This window comes from Eumetopias jubatus, unplaced genomic scaffold (genome assembly GCF_037043125.1).
Source record: "Eumetopias jubatus isolate StellerSeaLion01/CBP00866 unplaced genomic scaffold, mEumJub1_p1.0 scaffold_13, whole genome shotgun sequence".
Lineage (NCBI taxonomy): Eukaryota > Metazoa > Chordata > Mammalia > Carnivora > Otariidae > Eumetopias > Eumetopias jubatus.
Genome location: NW_028274819.1, coordinates 46,209,229 through 46,225,163, shown reverse-complemented (window position 1 = coordinate 46,225,163; position 15,935 = coordinate 46,209,229). Strand labels below are relative to the sequence as shown.

The 15,935-nt window shown below is 34.7% G+C and overlaps 1 protein-coding gene across 3 annotated transcripts in view; it reads left to right on the top strand.

Annotated features, from left to right (window-relative positions):
• The window catches only part of USP47 (ubiquitin specific peptidase 47), a 109,625-nt gene that overhangs the window by 73,068 nt on the left and 20,622 nt on the right, over positions 1-15,935 (top strand). For all 3 annotated transcript variants that reach the window (XM_028116750.2, XM_028116749.2, XM_028116748.2), the window contains 9 exons: positions 2,983-3,078; positions 3,154-3,306; positions 5,714-5,881; positions 7,704-7,835; positions 8,485-8,561; positions 9,105-9,160; positions 11,254-11,366; positions 12,529-12,633; positions 15,112-15,319. In XM_028116750.2, coding sequence (XP_027972551.1) covers positions 2,983-3,078; positions 3,154-3,306; positions 5,714-5,881; positions 7,704-7,835; positions 8,485-8,561; positions 9,105-9,160; positions 11,254-11,366; positions 12,529-12,633; positions 15,112-15,319 — 1,108 coding nt within the window. The remainder of the gene's footprint in view (positions 1-2,982; positions 3,079-3,153; positions 3,307-5,713; positions 5,882-7,703; positions 7,836-8,484; positions 8,562-9,104; positions 9,161-11,253; positions 11,367-12,528; positions 12,634-15,111; positions 15,320-15,935) is intronic.

Below are 15,935 nucleotides of genomic sequence, written 5' to 3'. Positions count from 1 at the left end.
TAATCAATTCAGACATATTTTGGTAAACTGTTAAACTTTAAATTGGGCTGGCATCATACTTATGAAGAGCAGCATGCAAATCATGGCAACAGAATAGCAATTTCCAGAATCCCAGGGAAAGAAAGTACAGGCCAAAGATTTGACATCTAGCCAAGTTTTTCTTCTGTTATGATGGCACTAAGTAATTCCATTCTTGAACATTGAAGAAATTACTGACTATTATATCCATGAGCCCTTCTTGAGTTTATTAGGGGATAAGCTCTATCCAATGAAGAGATCCCCAGCCCAGGGAAGCTTCAGCAAAAGTACTATGAGCACTTAATATATTAAATTATAGAAATAAGGACTAAATGAAACAAGGTGGGGACATAGGTAGAAGAATAGCATATTATATGTTAGATGGAGTAAAAGGAATACCACTCAAAAAAGAGGAAGGGGGAAAATAAGGGAAAGTAGAATGAGATCATAGATCGCTGAATGGGTAGGAGACAAAGGATAACATAAAACTAGCAAACCAGACACTAAAGGCTTAAGTAAGAAAAAGGGAAATTAAGGGCATTAACAAAAGTATAAATGCACTAGAACAAAATTACCTTCCTAAATACCAAAGGAAAATGTAAAAGGTAGCAAAACACGCCACTTAGAAGAACACAGTAAATATTACTCAGTATACATAGTAATTATAATAAACTAATTTAGATGAAACAAAACATCGTCATATCAAATATGAATGGACTTAAGTTGCCTACTAAAAAAAAAGATTTTTAAGTTGGCTCATAAACATTTTATAATTTGGTTTAAGCAAGAATCCAGTAGTGGATGCTAAATCCAAGGTGGAAAGTTTAATAAGATACAGGCTTTTTGCATGGTCTCCAAGTATCTCCTTACAGATTACATATTAGCTGCAAGGGGATAAAACAGTAACTATGTAGTGGAGAAGCTGGATAACACTTTGACCAGGTGATTAAAGTTCATTTCACCAGTAGGGAGGTTGGCGATATCATGGCCTGTGACCGTGATATCCTTAGGACACTTCATAACTTAAGTGGTAGTCTAGTAAAGAATACATAGAACTTGAACCTAACGATAAGGAACATCAGACAAACCCAAATTGCAGACATTTTATAAAATAACCGGCCTCCTTCAAAAACCATTTATGTCCTGAAAGGAAGAAAGGCTTTGGAACTGTTCCAGACAAAATGAATCTGAAGAGACAGCCAAATGTAATCTGTGATCTGGATTCAGTTCTGTACTGGATGGGGAGAAAGGCATTTTTAGGATTGGGACAATTGACAAAATTGGAATATGGCAAAAGTACTTTATCAGTCTTAAATTTTCCTGAGTTTGAGAACTCTGTTGTTTATGTAAGAATATCCTCACTCTTAAAAAAAGTCACATAGAACTCTTAAGAGGGAAAGCATGATATGTAAACTTACTCCCAAATGCTTCAGAAAAATACATAATGTGTGTGAGGGTGGGAGAATGATAAAGCAGGGGTAGCAAAATACTAAAAGTTGGTGAGTCTGAATAAATTATGGGAGTTTTCTGTGCTTTAAACTTTTCTCTGAGTTTTAACTTAAAAAAATAGAAAAAGATAGCGTTAGCTATGAACTCTAGCCAGAGACTGATACACATGGTTTAGTAAAGTAGAATTTGAGTTACATAATTTTCTCTACATACCTTCCCTTTTTTTGTTAAAGTATTGAGTGTTTTACAGTTCAGTTTCTATTTGGAAAGTTTGACTAATTTGATATCAGCCTATGCTAAGCTATATATATGGCTTTTTCTATGTTATGCTTTTACAGGATTTGCCTTTTTCGTGCTTAAAGTATACTTTAAAGAAAAAAAATCATTCTGAATGTTCCCCTTTCCGTGACCTCCAGTAAAATGCTTGGTCATGTGGAAAAAAACCCACTATTTGGTTCTCCACTCTACCCCCCACCCTCAGCTCCCTTGCTTTCTTGGGTTTCTGAGAACAAAATAGGAGATGGGTGAGGTTAGAAGCATTTTAAATCTTTTTATTTTTTATTCTTATCCTAAAATGAGCTATACGAAACAATATGTGCATAGTAGTTTGTTGTCAGCTATTTTACATTTTGCCAGATCAAGCTCCTTTATTTATCTTTTGAGCAACATGTTCTGAATCAAAAGAAAATATGATCAGTAGTTCTGATTAGACCATGTGTGAAGAGATCACAACAAAAGAAACTTGAGATTATCCCGTCCAGTCTTATATGTTGTATTAACTACAATTTTTTATTGTGAAAAATCAGTGATTAAAAATTTTATGTCCCCTGATTCTTAAACAATATTCATACTAAGTTTCTTGCTTCTGTCTTAAGGCTGTATGGAGAAAAGAGAACCACATGGTTCCACTAGGGTGAACACTCCAAGAGCTCTCATACATTTTCAGATGGAGCAGTATCTGACATGCAGGGAGAAAGTAGCCCAGTGCTTTCCAATCTTTAGTGCAGTGGCGAATTAAGGATTGACGCTAAATATAGTGGTAAATGATGGTTACTAGATTCTTTAGTATATGCATAGTGTGAATTCTTCAGAGTTCTATTATTTACTGTACAGTTTATGAATGTCTCCTTTTACAAGAAGATTGAAGTGATGCGTGTACTTTTCTAAGTATGGAATTTTTAATCTAAAGACAGGATTTTTTTTAGATTATTTAGCCGAATTCCACAATGTAAAGTCAGTGTAAAAATTAGGTAGAAGTGATTAACTGTGATGTGCAATACTAGGAAAGACAGATTTCATGCAGAATTAAAGCAATTATTTTGTCCCTCAGTTTTTATAATGACATTATATTGCTGTTGATATTTTTTTTTTCTTTTTGCATTTTGAGTTCCTCATTTTCTAGCCATTCTACTTCTGAGTATTTTGGTAATTGCAAAGTTTTTATATTCAGGGCTTTGTCATTAACATTATAATACTTTTAAGTAATTATAAAACAATTATTTTTTTTCTTACTAGGAAGAAGCATTGCATGCATTTATTCAGCCAGAGATCCTGGATGGCCCAAATCAATATTTTTGTGAACGTTGTAAGAAGAAATGTGATGCACGAAAGGTAGATGCCATGTAGAAATTAATACTAAATTACCTGAGATTATATTCCATATTCAATAGGTCCCTTTCTTTTTAGGGTCTTCGGTTTTTGCATTTCCCTTATCTGCTGACCTTACAGTTGAAAAGGTTTGATTTTGATTATACAACAATGCACAGGATTAAATTGAATGACCGGATGACATTTCCTGAAGAGCTAGATATGAGTACATTTATTGATGTTGAAGATGAGGTAAAATATTTATTCATATATTTTTTTTAAAAGATACTAGTCAATTCATTTTAGTTGGTCATGTGTTTAAGCGAGCTATTCGGGGTAACAACACTGGTGGTGTTTAGACTGTCTTTGTGATACAAGGTATTGCTTTCTTCCCATATTTTGTAATGTCAAGTTCTATTAAAAGATCTAGATTTGTATAAGCTTTTTTTGTCCACTGTAAATTATATCTCAGATATTCTTTTTTGATCAGAATAACTTATGATATTCTTTGAAAAAAACAAAAAGAATCTCAAACTCTGGAATTATTTCTTTGAGCAATAATCTTTATGTTTCATAACTTTCTTAGCAAAACAAACCAATCTAGAGGTGGGCTGCATTGTGTTTCTGGTACATAGTAAACACAGAACAAATATGTTAAGTGAAAAAATGAGCAAATCGGGTAGTATGGCCTTAATTTTTTGTATTTGTCTTAGTCTCTTTTTCAAGGATTAAGGTTTCTGGATTATTCTCCGTTAAAATTTAGCACCTCTAAAATAGACTAGGCTAGAAAGCTAGAAAATAAAGGCATTTTATCTGTTTCCCCTTTTTAAATTAGTTTTTTAGTTAAAACTTTATTTAAATAGTTTGAGAATGGGACTTTGAAGGACACCAGTAATGCTTATCATTTTTTTCCACTCATTGACCCCCCTCCAAATTCTCTGGTTCTCCTAACCTTGATTCAGTAGGAAATTCTTAATGTCCCACTCTTTTCTTTTGGAAACTTCTGATTTCATTATAGGGGTTATTTATAATCACTGGACATAGTTATTAGAGAGTGATCTTTATTTTTTTCAAAACTACCATGAATCACTTTTTTCTGATTGGAACTCATCACTGTAGTTATAAAAATGCCTTTTCTCAAAAGCTCAAAAATGATTTTAAACATTAGGTTTTAGTTAGTGCTCTTAAGTATTAAGAGAGAATGTGGTATAGAAGAGCAGCTTTTCTGAGCCTTACTTTCTCTGTTCAGTAAGGACAATAATTGCTTTTTATGGCTTTTATAAAAAGCGTTTTGATAAAGTAGATGTTCATGGAATGGTACCTATGACCAGGTTACATTTTAAAAGGTTTAATTTAAAATAGTATTTCCGGGGGTGCCTGGGTGGCTTAGTCAGTTAAGCATCTGTCTTCGGCTCAGGTCGTGATCCCAGGGTCCTGGGATTGAACGCCACATTGGGTCGCTGCTCAGTGAGGAGTCTGTCTCTCCCGCTCCATCTGCCTCTCCCCCAGCTCATGCTCTCTCTCGCTCTCAAATAAATAAATAAAATCTTTAAAAAAAAACAAAACAAAGTAGACATAGTCTTTATAAGGGTCCTACACAAACAGAGATCAGTCAGTATTGGATTGGTTTTCTGTATATACCTAATATATTTCTTGTAAAAGGACATCTTTTACAAATAAAGAAAACCTAGATATAATTTGACAGGAACTTTTAGGAAGTTCTAGGTCCATTTGTTGGGAGAAGAGATGTTCCAGCCTAAAGGAATGTCAGGAATGACCTCTTTGGACTTAGTGTAGAGTTCTAGAGTTGGTTTTCACTTTAACTGAACTTTCTTGAGAGATGAAGACTGTATGTTTAGATGCAATCCCTACAACAAAGTTCTTGTCAAATGTTGGTGCTTATTATTATATATTGCTTATTAGTTAATTTAGGAACTTCTGTACAGCTTAAAAGAGCCTACATCTTAGAGAAGAATTCTCAAACTATTTAAATAAAAACATTTTTAGGTATGTATATTAAATATTAAAGGAAAAGGGGGCAAGAAGTTGGGGATTTCTAAGAAGTAGATTCCTTCAAATAAAATTTGCATGAGAGGGATTTAAAAATCTTAAAAGCATGAAAGAGTATGATTTTTTTGTTGTTATAATTCCACCTCTTGTGCACTAGAATATAAAGTTCTTGAGGATAGTTACAATGTTGTTTTTCTTTCTAATTGTCTATAATACCTAGCACAATGATAAATTGAACTTTTTTATTCAAGAAAAGAAATGATACTCTTTTGGGATTTGAGAACAAAAGCTCATTTTGGCACTTAGGTTCTCTGCTTTTATAGATTTTGGTGAAAGAAATGGTAATTTATATTGTTACTTTGCAACTACAAACATAATTGGGGTTTAATTAGAATTCTGAATCACTAATTCATTGTATTTGAATTTTAAGGAAATTAATAGAGATACTTTTAAATACACTGGTTTAATTTTATTTAAGGACTCACTAAAAGAAGATAAATTTATTTAAAATAAATACTTTTATTAGTAATATCTGAACTTGTGAAAGAGTTAACACTTTTATCGGAACACCACTAGATAAAAAATTTTACTGAGTATATGTTTTCCCTTTATTTAGCTTGTAATTGTAAGATAATTATGTTTTATTAAGAAATCCCCTCAGACTGAAAGTTGCACTGACAGCGGGGCAGAAAATGAAGGCAGTTGTCACAGTGATCAGATGAGCAATGATTTCTCGAATGATGATGGTGTTGATGAAGGGATCTGCCTTGAAAGTAATAGTGGAACTGAAAAGATTTCAAAACCTGGACTTGAGAAGGTACCTTTTATAGTTTGTGGGGTTTAGTTGAAAGAATAAAATAATCTCTGAGCTGCTGTATAATTCTATAGCTATTGTGACCAGTACATTCTCTTTAGGGGAAGTAATTTTTGAAAAGTAAAAACTTTTTTAAAGCTGTTTTTATGCATATATGTGATCATAATTAAACTTTAGGAAAAGGTACTTTTAGGCAGGAACGTGAATTTCTGGGAGGCTGAACTGCTGTAGCTATGTAACCAAGCTGGGTGGTGGTGTGGAAAGGGTACCTAGTGGTCAGGAAGCCACTTCTGCCTTTAAAGTTACACCAGGCCTCTAAATCTTATGTCGTAGTTTTCTCATATAGCAAAATGAAAGTTTTCAGCTAGATCTGTTGATTTAAAAAATTTTGGCTGTGAACTCCTTTATGAAGTAGTTATAGAATCAATCTTTTAGAAATAGGGGAAAGCCAGAGCCCTCAGCCTCCCCCTCCCCTTCCCATGAAGCCCTTAAGGCACTTAAAAAAATGATATAGTTCCAAGGATTATAATTTGACAACTACTGGATTTGATAATTTCTGTCATAAAAACTTTTATGTCACTGTGTCAGTAGTTTTTAAGATTTTTATCAAACTGTTTCTTCCACATTCATATAATCTGCTTTATTGAGGGGACAGTTGTAGATCAAATGGCTTCAGCATGTGTGAATTATGAGTCACTAGCCTGAAGACTAATCAGTAATTCAAGTCTTGCAGAGAGTCATATTAAATATAGAGTTTTTTTAGACAGTATTTAAGAATGGAGTTTCTCTTGCATAAATCAATTTTTAGACCAAGACCATTATTCTAATCACTATCATCATTATCCTTTACCTTTTAAAATTACCTGTTTCAGGGCAGATAGATGATTATGAATTGCTATGTAATGAATAATGTAGTGGATACATTATAACTTAGTCTAAAGAACACTGGATTCAAGCATGGGTTGTTGGCAAACGGTTCCCTGCCTGTTTTCCTACATAAACTATTTTTTTTTTTTTTGTCTTACTACACTAAGTAGGACTTCTTACACAAGGTTGAGTAAGAGTGGTAAGAAAGGACATTCTTGCCTTGCTCCCAGTCTCAGGAGGAAAGTATTCTATTTCTCACCATTAAGTATGATGTTGGTTCTAGGGTTTTTTTGTAGGTGTTCTTTATCAAGTTGAAGAGGTCTCCCTCTTCCTAGTTTGTTGAGAGTTTTTATCATGAATGAGTATTGGATTTCATGACATGCTTTTTCTGAATCAGTTGATAGGATCATGTAATTTTTCTTCTTTAGCCTGTATGACATAGATTGATTTTCTAATGTTGAACCATCTTTGCATACTTGAGAGATGTCAAATCAGGAGATCACTGTATCATAGATAGTACATAAATACATTAGAAGATGCTCCAAATCATTATATCCCTCAGCTCTTTTGTAAAGGAAATAGAATAATTGTACTTGAATAAAAACAACTATGTTTTTTGGGACTTCTTGCCTCTGCATATCAGAACAGTCTTCTGTTTAGCACCTGCTTCTAAAATTTCAGACTGTTATTTTCTTACATAAATAACATTGTATTTCAGATATGCATAGTTCCAGAGGTTATAACATAATTAAAATGTGAAGGAATGTACTGAACAAAACTGTGATATATAAAACTCTGTAGTGACTTGCCATTTTAATTATCTTGGAGGAAAGTGTACCTACAATAACTATCTAGGACAACTAACATTTTATTCTGTATTAATAGAGAATAGGAAATATACAAAAAGGGACTTTTTTATTTTTCCTCTTCTCTGAGTTACTTTTATTTTTCCCCTTAGAATTCCTTGATCTATGAGCTCTTCTCCGTTATGGTTCATTCAGGGAGTGCTGCTGGTGGCCATTACTATGCTTGTATAAAGTCATTCAGTGATGAACAGTGGTACAGCTTCAATGATCAACATGTCAGCAGGGTAAGGAGGGGTTGTTCAAGATTATTCTCAAAGACAGGAGTAGAGGTGTTTCTAATCAACAGCAGAGTTTATTAAAAATGGGAGACTTAGTTTGTCCAGTGAAGCATTTTAAGACACATGCTAAGTCTTTTGTTTTTGCTTTCAGTAAACTTCCTAGTTTGTTTTCCTTGTTACTTGTTTTGTTTTGTTTAAGGCTTGCTGAGTGTTTCCAGAGATAGATTCCCAATTTTTTTGTTTTTTTCTTTCCCTGAGCCATCATGCAGGCTGCCTGTTGAGGAGCACTAGAACTGATTGGCCAGTAGCAGCCACTGACTCTGATTAAATTTTGTGAATTGGTAATTGTATGGCCCATTTAACTATGAGGTTAAAAACAGGCTGGCTTGGGACACGTGGGTGGCTCAGTCGGTTAAGCGTCTGCCTTCGGCTCAGGTCATAATCCCAGGGTCCTGGGATCGAGTCCTGCATTGGGCTCCCTGCTCAGCGGGGAGCCTGCTTCTCCCTCTGCCTCTGCCTCTCTCTCTCTCTCTGTCTCTCATGAATAAATAAAATAAAATCTTAAAAAAAAAAAAAAAAACAGGCTGGCTTGTTGACATAGAGGTAATGGTATTATAGATTTTACAAAAAGGTAAATAATGTAACAACTTTTTAGATAACCCAAGAGGACATTAAGAAAACACATGGTGGATCTTCAGGAAGCAGAGGATATTACTCAAGTGCTTTTGCAAGGTAAATAACTTCCTAATTTGTACTGTTTATAAATTAGAATCAATTATAGCTTCTCAACATTTTTTACCATTAAAGAGATTTAACCCAGGGGTCAGCAAACTATAACCCATGGATCAAACCCTGCCCGCCTCCAGTTTTTGGAAATAAAGCTTTATCAGAACACCACTGTACTCATTTGTTTAAGTATTGTGTGTTGATCTTTTCCCTTAACAACAGGTAAGTAACCACAACAGACATATGGCCCAGAAAAAATGTGCTGACTCCTGACTTTAGTAATTGTTCTAGGACACAGGTTTTTTGAAGACTTAACTGTGTTACCAAGAGGAAATGTGGAATCTTCTCAGAAATCCATTGGGAAGAGCAAAGTAGATTCTCCTTTTATTTTCTAGAATACTTTAAGTTTGAAGCTAAGAACAGTTGTGTGGTCTTCTAGTTGTTTGAAACAACAAAAAACTACGATTTAAAAAAAATATTTGGTGCTAGGAAATGGAACCTTTACAATTTCCTTTTTGTTGACATTAATCTTTTTTATATTTCTACTAGCTCCACAAATGCATATATGCTGATATATAGACTGAAGGATCCAGGACGAAATGCAAGTATGTTAGCATGTAGCTATTTGATTTTAATCTGTACTAATATCTTTTGCAAGTTTTGCAAACCCAGATAACTACTTTTAAATGATAGTATGCTTAAGTTTTTTTATTCCTAGAAAAATTAATTATAAAGACTGTTATGAGATAATACCAAGTGGTAAAAACACTTGGAAAAAAGAAATGTTTTTTAATACACTAAGAGACAAAATTTACTCTACATAAAAAAATTGGATATTTATTTGCAGTGAGATTGTATTCAGTGATAACCCCCAGACCTGTGTAACGGTCCTAACTCGCCATCTAGATGGCCTAGAGCAAGTGATTTAACTTTTCTAAATCTTACTTTCCACATCTGTAAAATGGGGATGATTACGGTATTTTATAGGATTGTAATGAAAAATTAAATAAGATAACATATTTTTAGCATTTACCGTCATGTCTAGCACATAGTAAAAATTCAAATTTAGCTATTATTACTTTTTTTATTATAAGTTTTTAGAGTATTTTTAGTATCTAAATGCTATGACTAGGGGCCCTAAATGAAGTAAACTTCTGACTTACCACTCCAGAAATTTTTCTAAGAACTAGAATTATCTTTGCTTATTTGCTTAAAAAGCAAATAACGTTTTATGATTCTAGTTTTGTATCCTTTATTATATCCTCATTATATTGAGAACCCCCGAAATAATCCTGTATACAAAGCATGCGAGTTTGTCTTTTTTTCTCTTTTTTATTATTAATTTAAAAAATTGCAGTTCCCCTTTTTTCTTAATGCTGACTCTGACTGAAGCAGTATTGCAAATAACTAGGGGTGTGTGAGTGTACCTATAGATATATACACAACTGATATGTTGCTCACATTCTTTTCGTAATTGTTATAATCATTGTCCTTGATTTCAACATACTTCCTTTGTTTAGCAACTACCATACTGTAAAATCTGTTTTGGATAGTGTAATATGTTTTTGTTTACATTTTTGGAAACCCTCATTATATTGTGAATTCAGTTGGTACAAGGCTTAAAACTTTACCTTTGATAATCCAGAGTCCAGAGTCTGTCATATAGTGGCTGTTCAATAATTTACTATAGAATTAATGGGAGTGAAAGGAAGTTGTAACAAGAAGTCATTTCAGAACAGAGATTTCAGAATAGTCATTCTGACTTTACAGATAAAGAAACGATACCCTAAAGATTAACTTGTCCAAGGTCATAGCTTCCTGGAGGCAGAGCCAGGTTTGTAGTTCATGTATCTTCTGTGGCACCCAGCATTCCAGATGTTTCCATTAGGGCAATAACTCAGTTTTCCTTTATCTAGTCCCTAAACTGTAGTTTTGTGATGAAGCACCAGAGGGCGCTCTGTGTATGATACGGAATATTTTTGCAATTAGAGCTCATTTCTAGAAATAGTGGATTTTGACCTTCCACAGGGATGTGATTTTTATGTATATATAAGTTGTTCTCCCTATTTAATGCCTGCTATTCATTGGTTTACTAAATAGTGTCATAATTTCATACTGTCACTTTTAATACTTTGAGTTACATATAAAATTCTGTAAATAGAAGGTAGCTAAAAGATTGCTTTGAGAACAAAGATGAGTGTATTAGTGAGTAATAATAAGTAGTAGCACCAACAGCATTTATTACATTTTATTATATCCCGGGTAATTACTCTGTAGGGGAGCGCTGCTAATAAGCTGAAGAAATTGAGGCCTGGACAAGTAAACTTGCCCTGGGTCACATGGTTTGATGGTGATAACACAGTTTGAAATCAGAAATGATTTTATTTCCAAGTTTCAGAGAGGCTTTTTAATTCTAGAAGTCCTAATCTACATACTAGAGTTTTCCTGGAGCCAAGAGATATTATGGATTAAATATATGGCTTTTTAAAATATGGCCTAACCATGTGCCATTATCAACTGCCTCTTCACCCTTGTCTGGAAGAAGTTGATGTTCCAAGTTGAGAGAGTGATGTAATTGAGATATGTTTTGACGAGAGCTGTTGTAGAAGTATATACTATGGGCACATAATGGAACAAAATTAAGTAAAGGAAGATCAATTTCCAATGACTCTGTCTTACCCTGTTTTTATTACAATAGAATTTCTAGAAGTAGATGAATATCCAGAACATATTAAAAACTTGGTACAGAGAGAAAGAGAATTGGAAGAACAAGAAAAAAGGCAACGAGAAATTGAGCGCAACACATGCAAGGTTAGATTTCATAATTGTACTTTTTATTAAAAAGTGCTATTGAAGTTTGCTTGACTGCAGTTCTCATAACATACTCATTGGGTTGATTCTGTCGACAGTTATGCTATCATGATCATTAAGCAATGTAGCCAACTGTATTACTGAGGGAAGATAGAGTTTTTATTTTATGCATTAAAAAACACTAACATATAGTGGTAATACTCAGTGCTGGTAAGGTTACAGTGATAAGAACATTGTCACATTCTGCTACAAGAATAATAAACTGGTAAGACCTTATTGCATAGAAATTGAGTAGAATTTGTCAAGAGCCTTAAGCAAATTTATGTATTTTTATATAATTCTCTTAAGGAAATACCTAATGAGATAACCACACATGCTGTTAAAATTTTGATCACAAGGACATTCATGGTATTTTCCAAACTAGAAAAAAATTTGAAACAACCTGAATGTATATCAGAAGGAGAATGATTATTTAAATTGTGATACGTGCTTATCAAGAAATGTACAGTTGTTAAAATTAATATTTTTGATTTCTTTTTTATGAGACATAGTCACTATCAATTACTGAGAAAAATAGACACGGGAGAGAATGATCTCAGTTATGTTTTTTTAAAAAATTACAATATTTGGGGCACCTGGGTGGCTCAATCAGTTAAGCGTCTGCCTTTGGCTTAGGTCATGATCCCAGAGTTCCACGATCGAGCCCCATATCAGGCTCCCTGCTCAGTGGGGTGTCTGCTTCTCCCTCTCCCTCTGCCCCTCCTCCTGCTCCTTCTCTCTCTCTGCTTCTCTCTCGCTCCCTCTCAAATAAATAAATAAAATCTTTAAAAAAAATTTACAATATTTTGTGGTGCCTGGGTGGCTCAGTCTGTTGAGCCGACTCTTGATTTCGGCTCAGGTTCTGATTCAGGGTCGTGGGATCGAGCTCCATGTCGGGCTCTGAACTGGGAGTCTGCTGGAGATGCTCTCTGTCCCTCTGCCCCTCCCCTGCTCGCTCTCTCTTTCTCCTGCTTATGTTCTCACTCTCTCGCTCTCTGACTCTCTCTAAAATAAATCTTTTAAAAATTGCAATATTTTGACTATTAGGAAAAAAATGCTGTCTACAAAAGAATTATGTTTTGATTCATGACCTGAGGTGATGATGATATTTTACATTTTCTAGATAAAATTATTCTGTTTGCATCCTGTGAAACAAGTAATGATGGAAAATAAATTGGAGGTTCATAAGGATAAGACATTAAAGGAAGCAGTAGAAATGGCTTATAAGGTACGTTTAATTGCACTGTTGGACAGTATCAATATCTCAGGTAACAGTATTAACATCTCTTTCAAAATTATGATTAGAGTCAGTAGTAATACAAGCACCTGCAGTCTTATTGATAGCCCATTTACAGCATCTGTCTCTCTCAAGGGTGTAGTTTACACCTCTCCTATGGAACATACTCAGTTGAGTTTGAGAAATTGCTCTTTCTGAAAGCCAGTTCAGTTTTGTAGAACAAGAATTAGAATTAGAAACAAAAGGGGCGCCTGGGTGGCTCAGTCGTTAAGCGTCTGCCTTCGGCTCAGGTCATGATCCCAGGATCCTGGGATCGAGCCCTGCATCGGGCTCCCTGCTCCGAGGGAAGCCTGCTTTTAAACCCTTTCCCACTCTCCCTGCTTGTGTTCCCTCTCTCGCTGTCTCTGTCTGTCAAAATGAATAAATAAAATCTTTAAAAAAAAAAAGAATTAGAAACAAAAATATTTATTTGTTCTTTTCGTTCATTTAGCAGATAATGTATTGAGAGCCTTCCACAATTTGCAAATATGTTATTGTTTAGATGCTATAAAGTAAATCAGTAATATGTTGAGATTATTTCTCCTGAGATGTTAACCATGAGAAGGAGACAGCTATGCAGAAAGTTGGGGGAGAATATTTTAGTAGAGATGACAACATATATAAAAACTGAGATGAAGACATGGCTGGCATGATCAGAAAACTGAAAAAAGGGACATTGTGTTCAGATTGTCTTGAATGAGAATAGAGTAGTATAGGGACACCCGGGTGGCTCAGTCATTAAGTGTCTGCCTTCGGCTCAGGTCATGATCCCAGGGTCCTGGGATCGAGCCCCACATCAGGCTCCCTGCTCCGAGGGAAGCCTGCTTTTAAACCCTCTCCCACTCCCCCTGCTTGTGTTCCCTCTCTCGCTGTCTCTCTGTCAAATAAATAAAATCTTAAAAAAGAGAGACTAGAGTAGCATAAAATAAGAGACTTTGTATGAGTAGAAGTTTGCAATTCTGAGAATAATGGAAAGTTATTAGTGGGCTTTGAAAGGCAAATTGAAAGGGAAGCATTCTTGAATCAGATTGTTCTAAATGTCATCTGTAACACTTGACAAAAATATTTTTTGCCCTTTCCATGTAAATATTAATATCATTGAACTGAAATTAAAGTCATTAGAGAAAAAATTGCATACTACGTCATTTCATTTATAATTTTTATATAGACCCACTGAGAGAACTAAAAATGGCTGACATTGTTTCTCAAAGTGTGATCCATATTTGATTGTGTGACTATTCTAATTAATGCCACTGGTCCTCACTACACCGTAAGTACTTACAAAGGCAAAGAGTGTTCTGGTGTGGCTCATAATCACATTTCCTGTACTTTTACCTGGTATGCAGGAGAATCAAATTTGGATGGGTATGTGGATGAGTAAATGAATGACCAAACAGTAAAATGGATGGATGGTTCTGGATTTACCTCACTAAAAGTAAAAATCCTTTAAACACAGTGGTGGACTCCAAGCATCATCTTTGCAAACAATAGTGAAACCAAATGAGACTAAAATGGAGAAAACATCTTACCTAAATAGTTTTACAATTAGTGATAGCAGTAATGGTAGTTTATATTCCATCAGTTTTTAATGCAGGAAGGAAAAAAAAGTCTTAAAAATAGAAAGTAAAAGTTCATAAATATAAAGAATCAGACAAGGAGAAGAGAGAAATAAATCAGTCTTATGTACCAGAAAGAGAGCTCTGTCTTTGGCGAGAGCTGGGGGGTGAGTAGAGGTCAGGTTTACTGTTTTTCTTGAAAGTCATAATCACAAACTTTAAAAAAGTATGAAATACTTTGAAGTAATCCTGTGTGTCTTCAGGCAGTTCATTTTTCACTTAAGAGATGTTGCATCCAGAGTATGCCATCTACCAGTGACATGAGCTAGAGGGAAATTTATGACAGAAATTCCTGTGCCCTGAGCTATAGGTACTCTGGAGGCTCATCTGGGAAGGGAGCTAGCTGCAGGGTGGCGCATGGGGGACACAGAAGCTGTGGTCTCTGTGGTGACTGCGAGGCATGCTGTCCTCTGCGCTTGTGAGTCACCAGTTCTTCTCCAGACTGAATTCATAAACAGAAGCCACATCTTCTCATTGGTCGTTCTCCCTGGTGTTCCAACTTAGTGATTATAGAGCACAGCTTATAATACATTGACTTTGAGTCCATCTAAAGTTTAGAGTGTTAACTTTTTTTAAAAGCAGAATTGTCTTTAAAATTTGTTGGTGCATAAGTTGTATGATTTGGGGATAATGAAATAATGGTTATTTAAAAGTAGCATTGAAGTTGTGCCTTTAACTTTGATGTCTTTGAGCTCTGATGTAAATCATAAATATATGGATTTTATTGTTAGGACATATTGGTAGTGCAATTACACATCAGACTAAAATACCACATATATTTTTTTCTTTTTTCTTGGGCGTCATTTTTGTTTAGATGATGGATTTAGAAGAAGTCATACCCATGGATTGCTGTCGCCTTGTTAAATACGACGAGTTTCATGATTATCTTGAACGATCGTATGAAGGAGAAGAAGATACACCAATGGGACTTCTACTAGGAGGAGTCAAGTCAACATATATGTTTGATCTGCTGTTGGAGACGAGAAAGCCTGATCAAGTTTTCCAGTCTTATAAACCTGGAGGTAAAGAATTTTATGGTATTTTGAGTTGTACTGAACTTAAAATTTCTATGAGAAGGTTTTTTGTTAATAGAAATTAATTTAATTTTAAATTTTTATTCTCAAGATGCAGCATAGTTTTGATAGGTTAAGAAGTAGTCAGCAACAAGCTTGTGATTAAATTCTAGATTCCTTTCAAAGAGCTATACACAAAATTTAAAAAAAAATAGGTTTTTTTAGCTTGTAGTTTTCAGTGGGATTTTTCTCTTTCAGTATTGAATCATCCTCCTTTCTCTCCTCCTGTTCCCTACTCCCTCTACTTAGAGAGGAGACCCTGGTCCAAAAAAAATATATTCCCATAAAGTCTCAGAAGTAGAGTGTATTTTTCAGAGTCTCCTTGAAGAGGTGGTTTCATAAGCTGTCACTGCCAACACTTTATTTTTCTTCATCCTCTCCATTTTTACAGATCCCAGGGACTTTAGCTTTTTCTGTTTTCAATAAATCCATCACATTTCTCATTATCTTGGGAGTTTCTTTCTTTCTTTGAGACTGATCTGGAAAGCAAAATACCATGCCCCACCTGTACCCAGGGTGGTCCCTAAAGACAGTTAATGTCCAAAGTCTTCTAGTAATCACTATA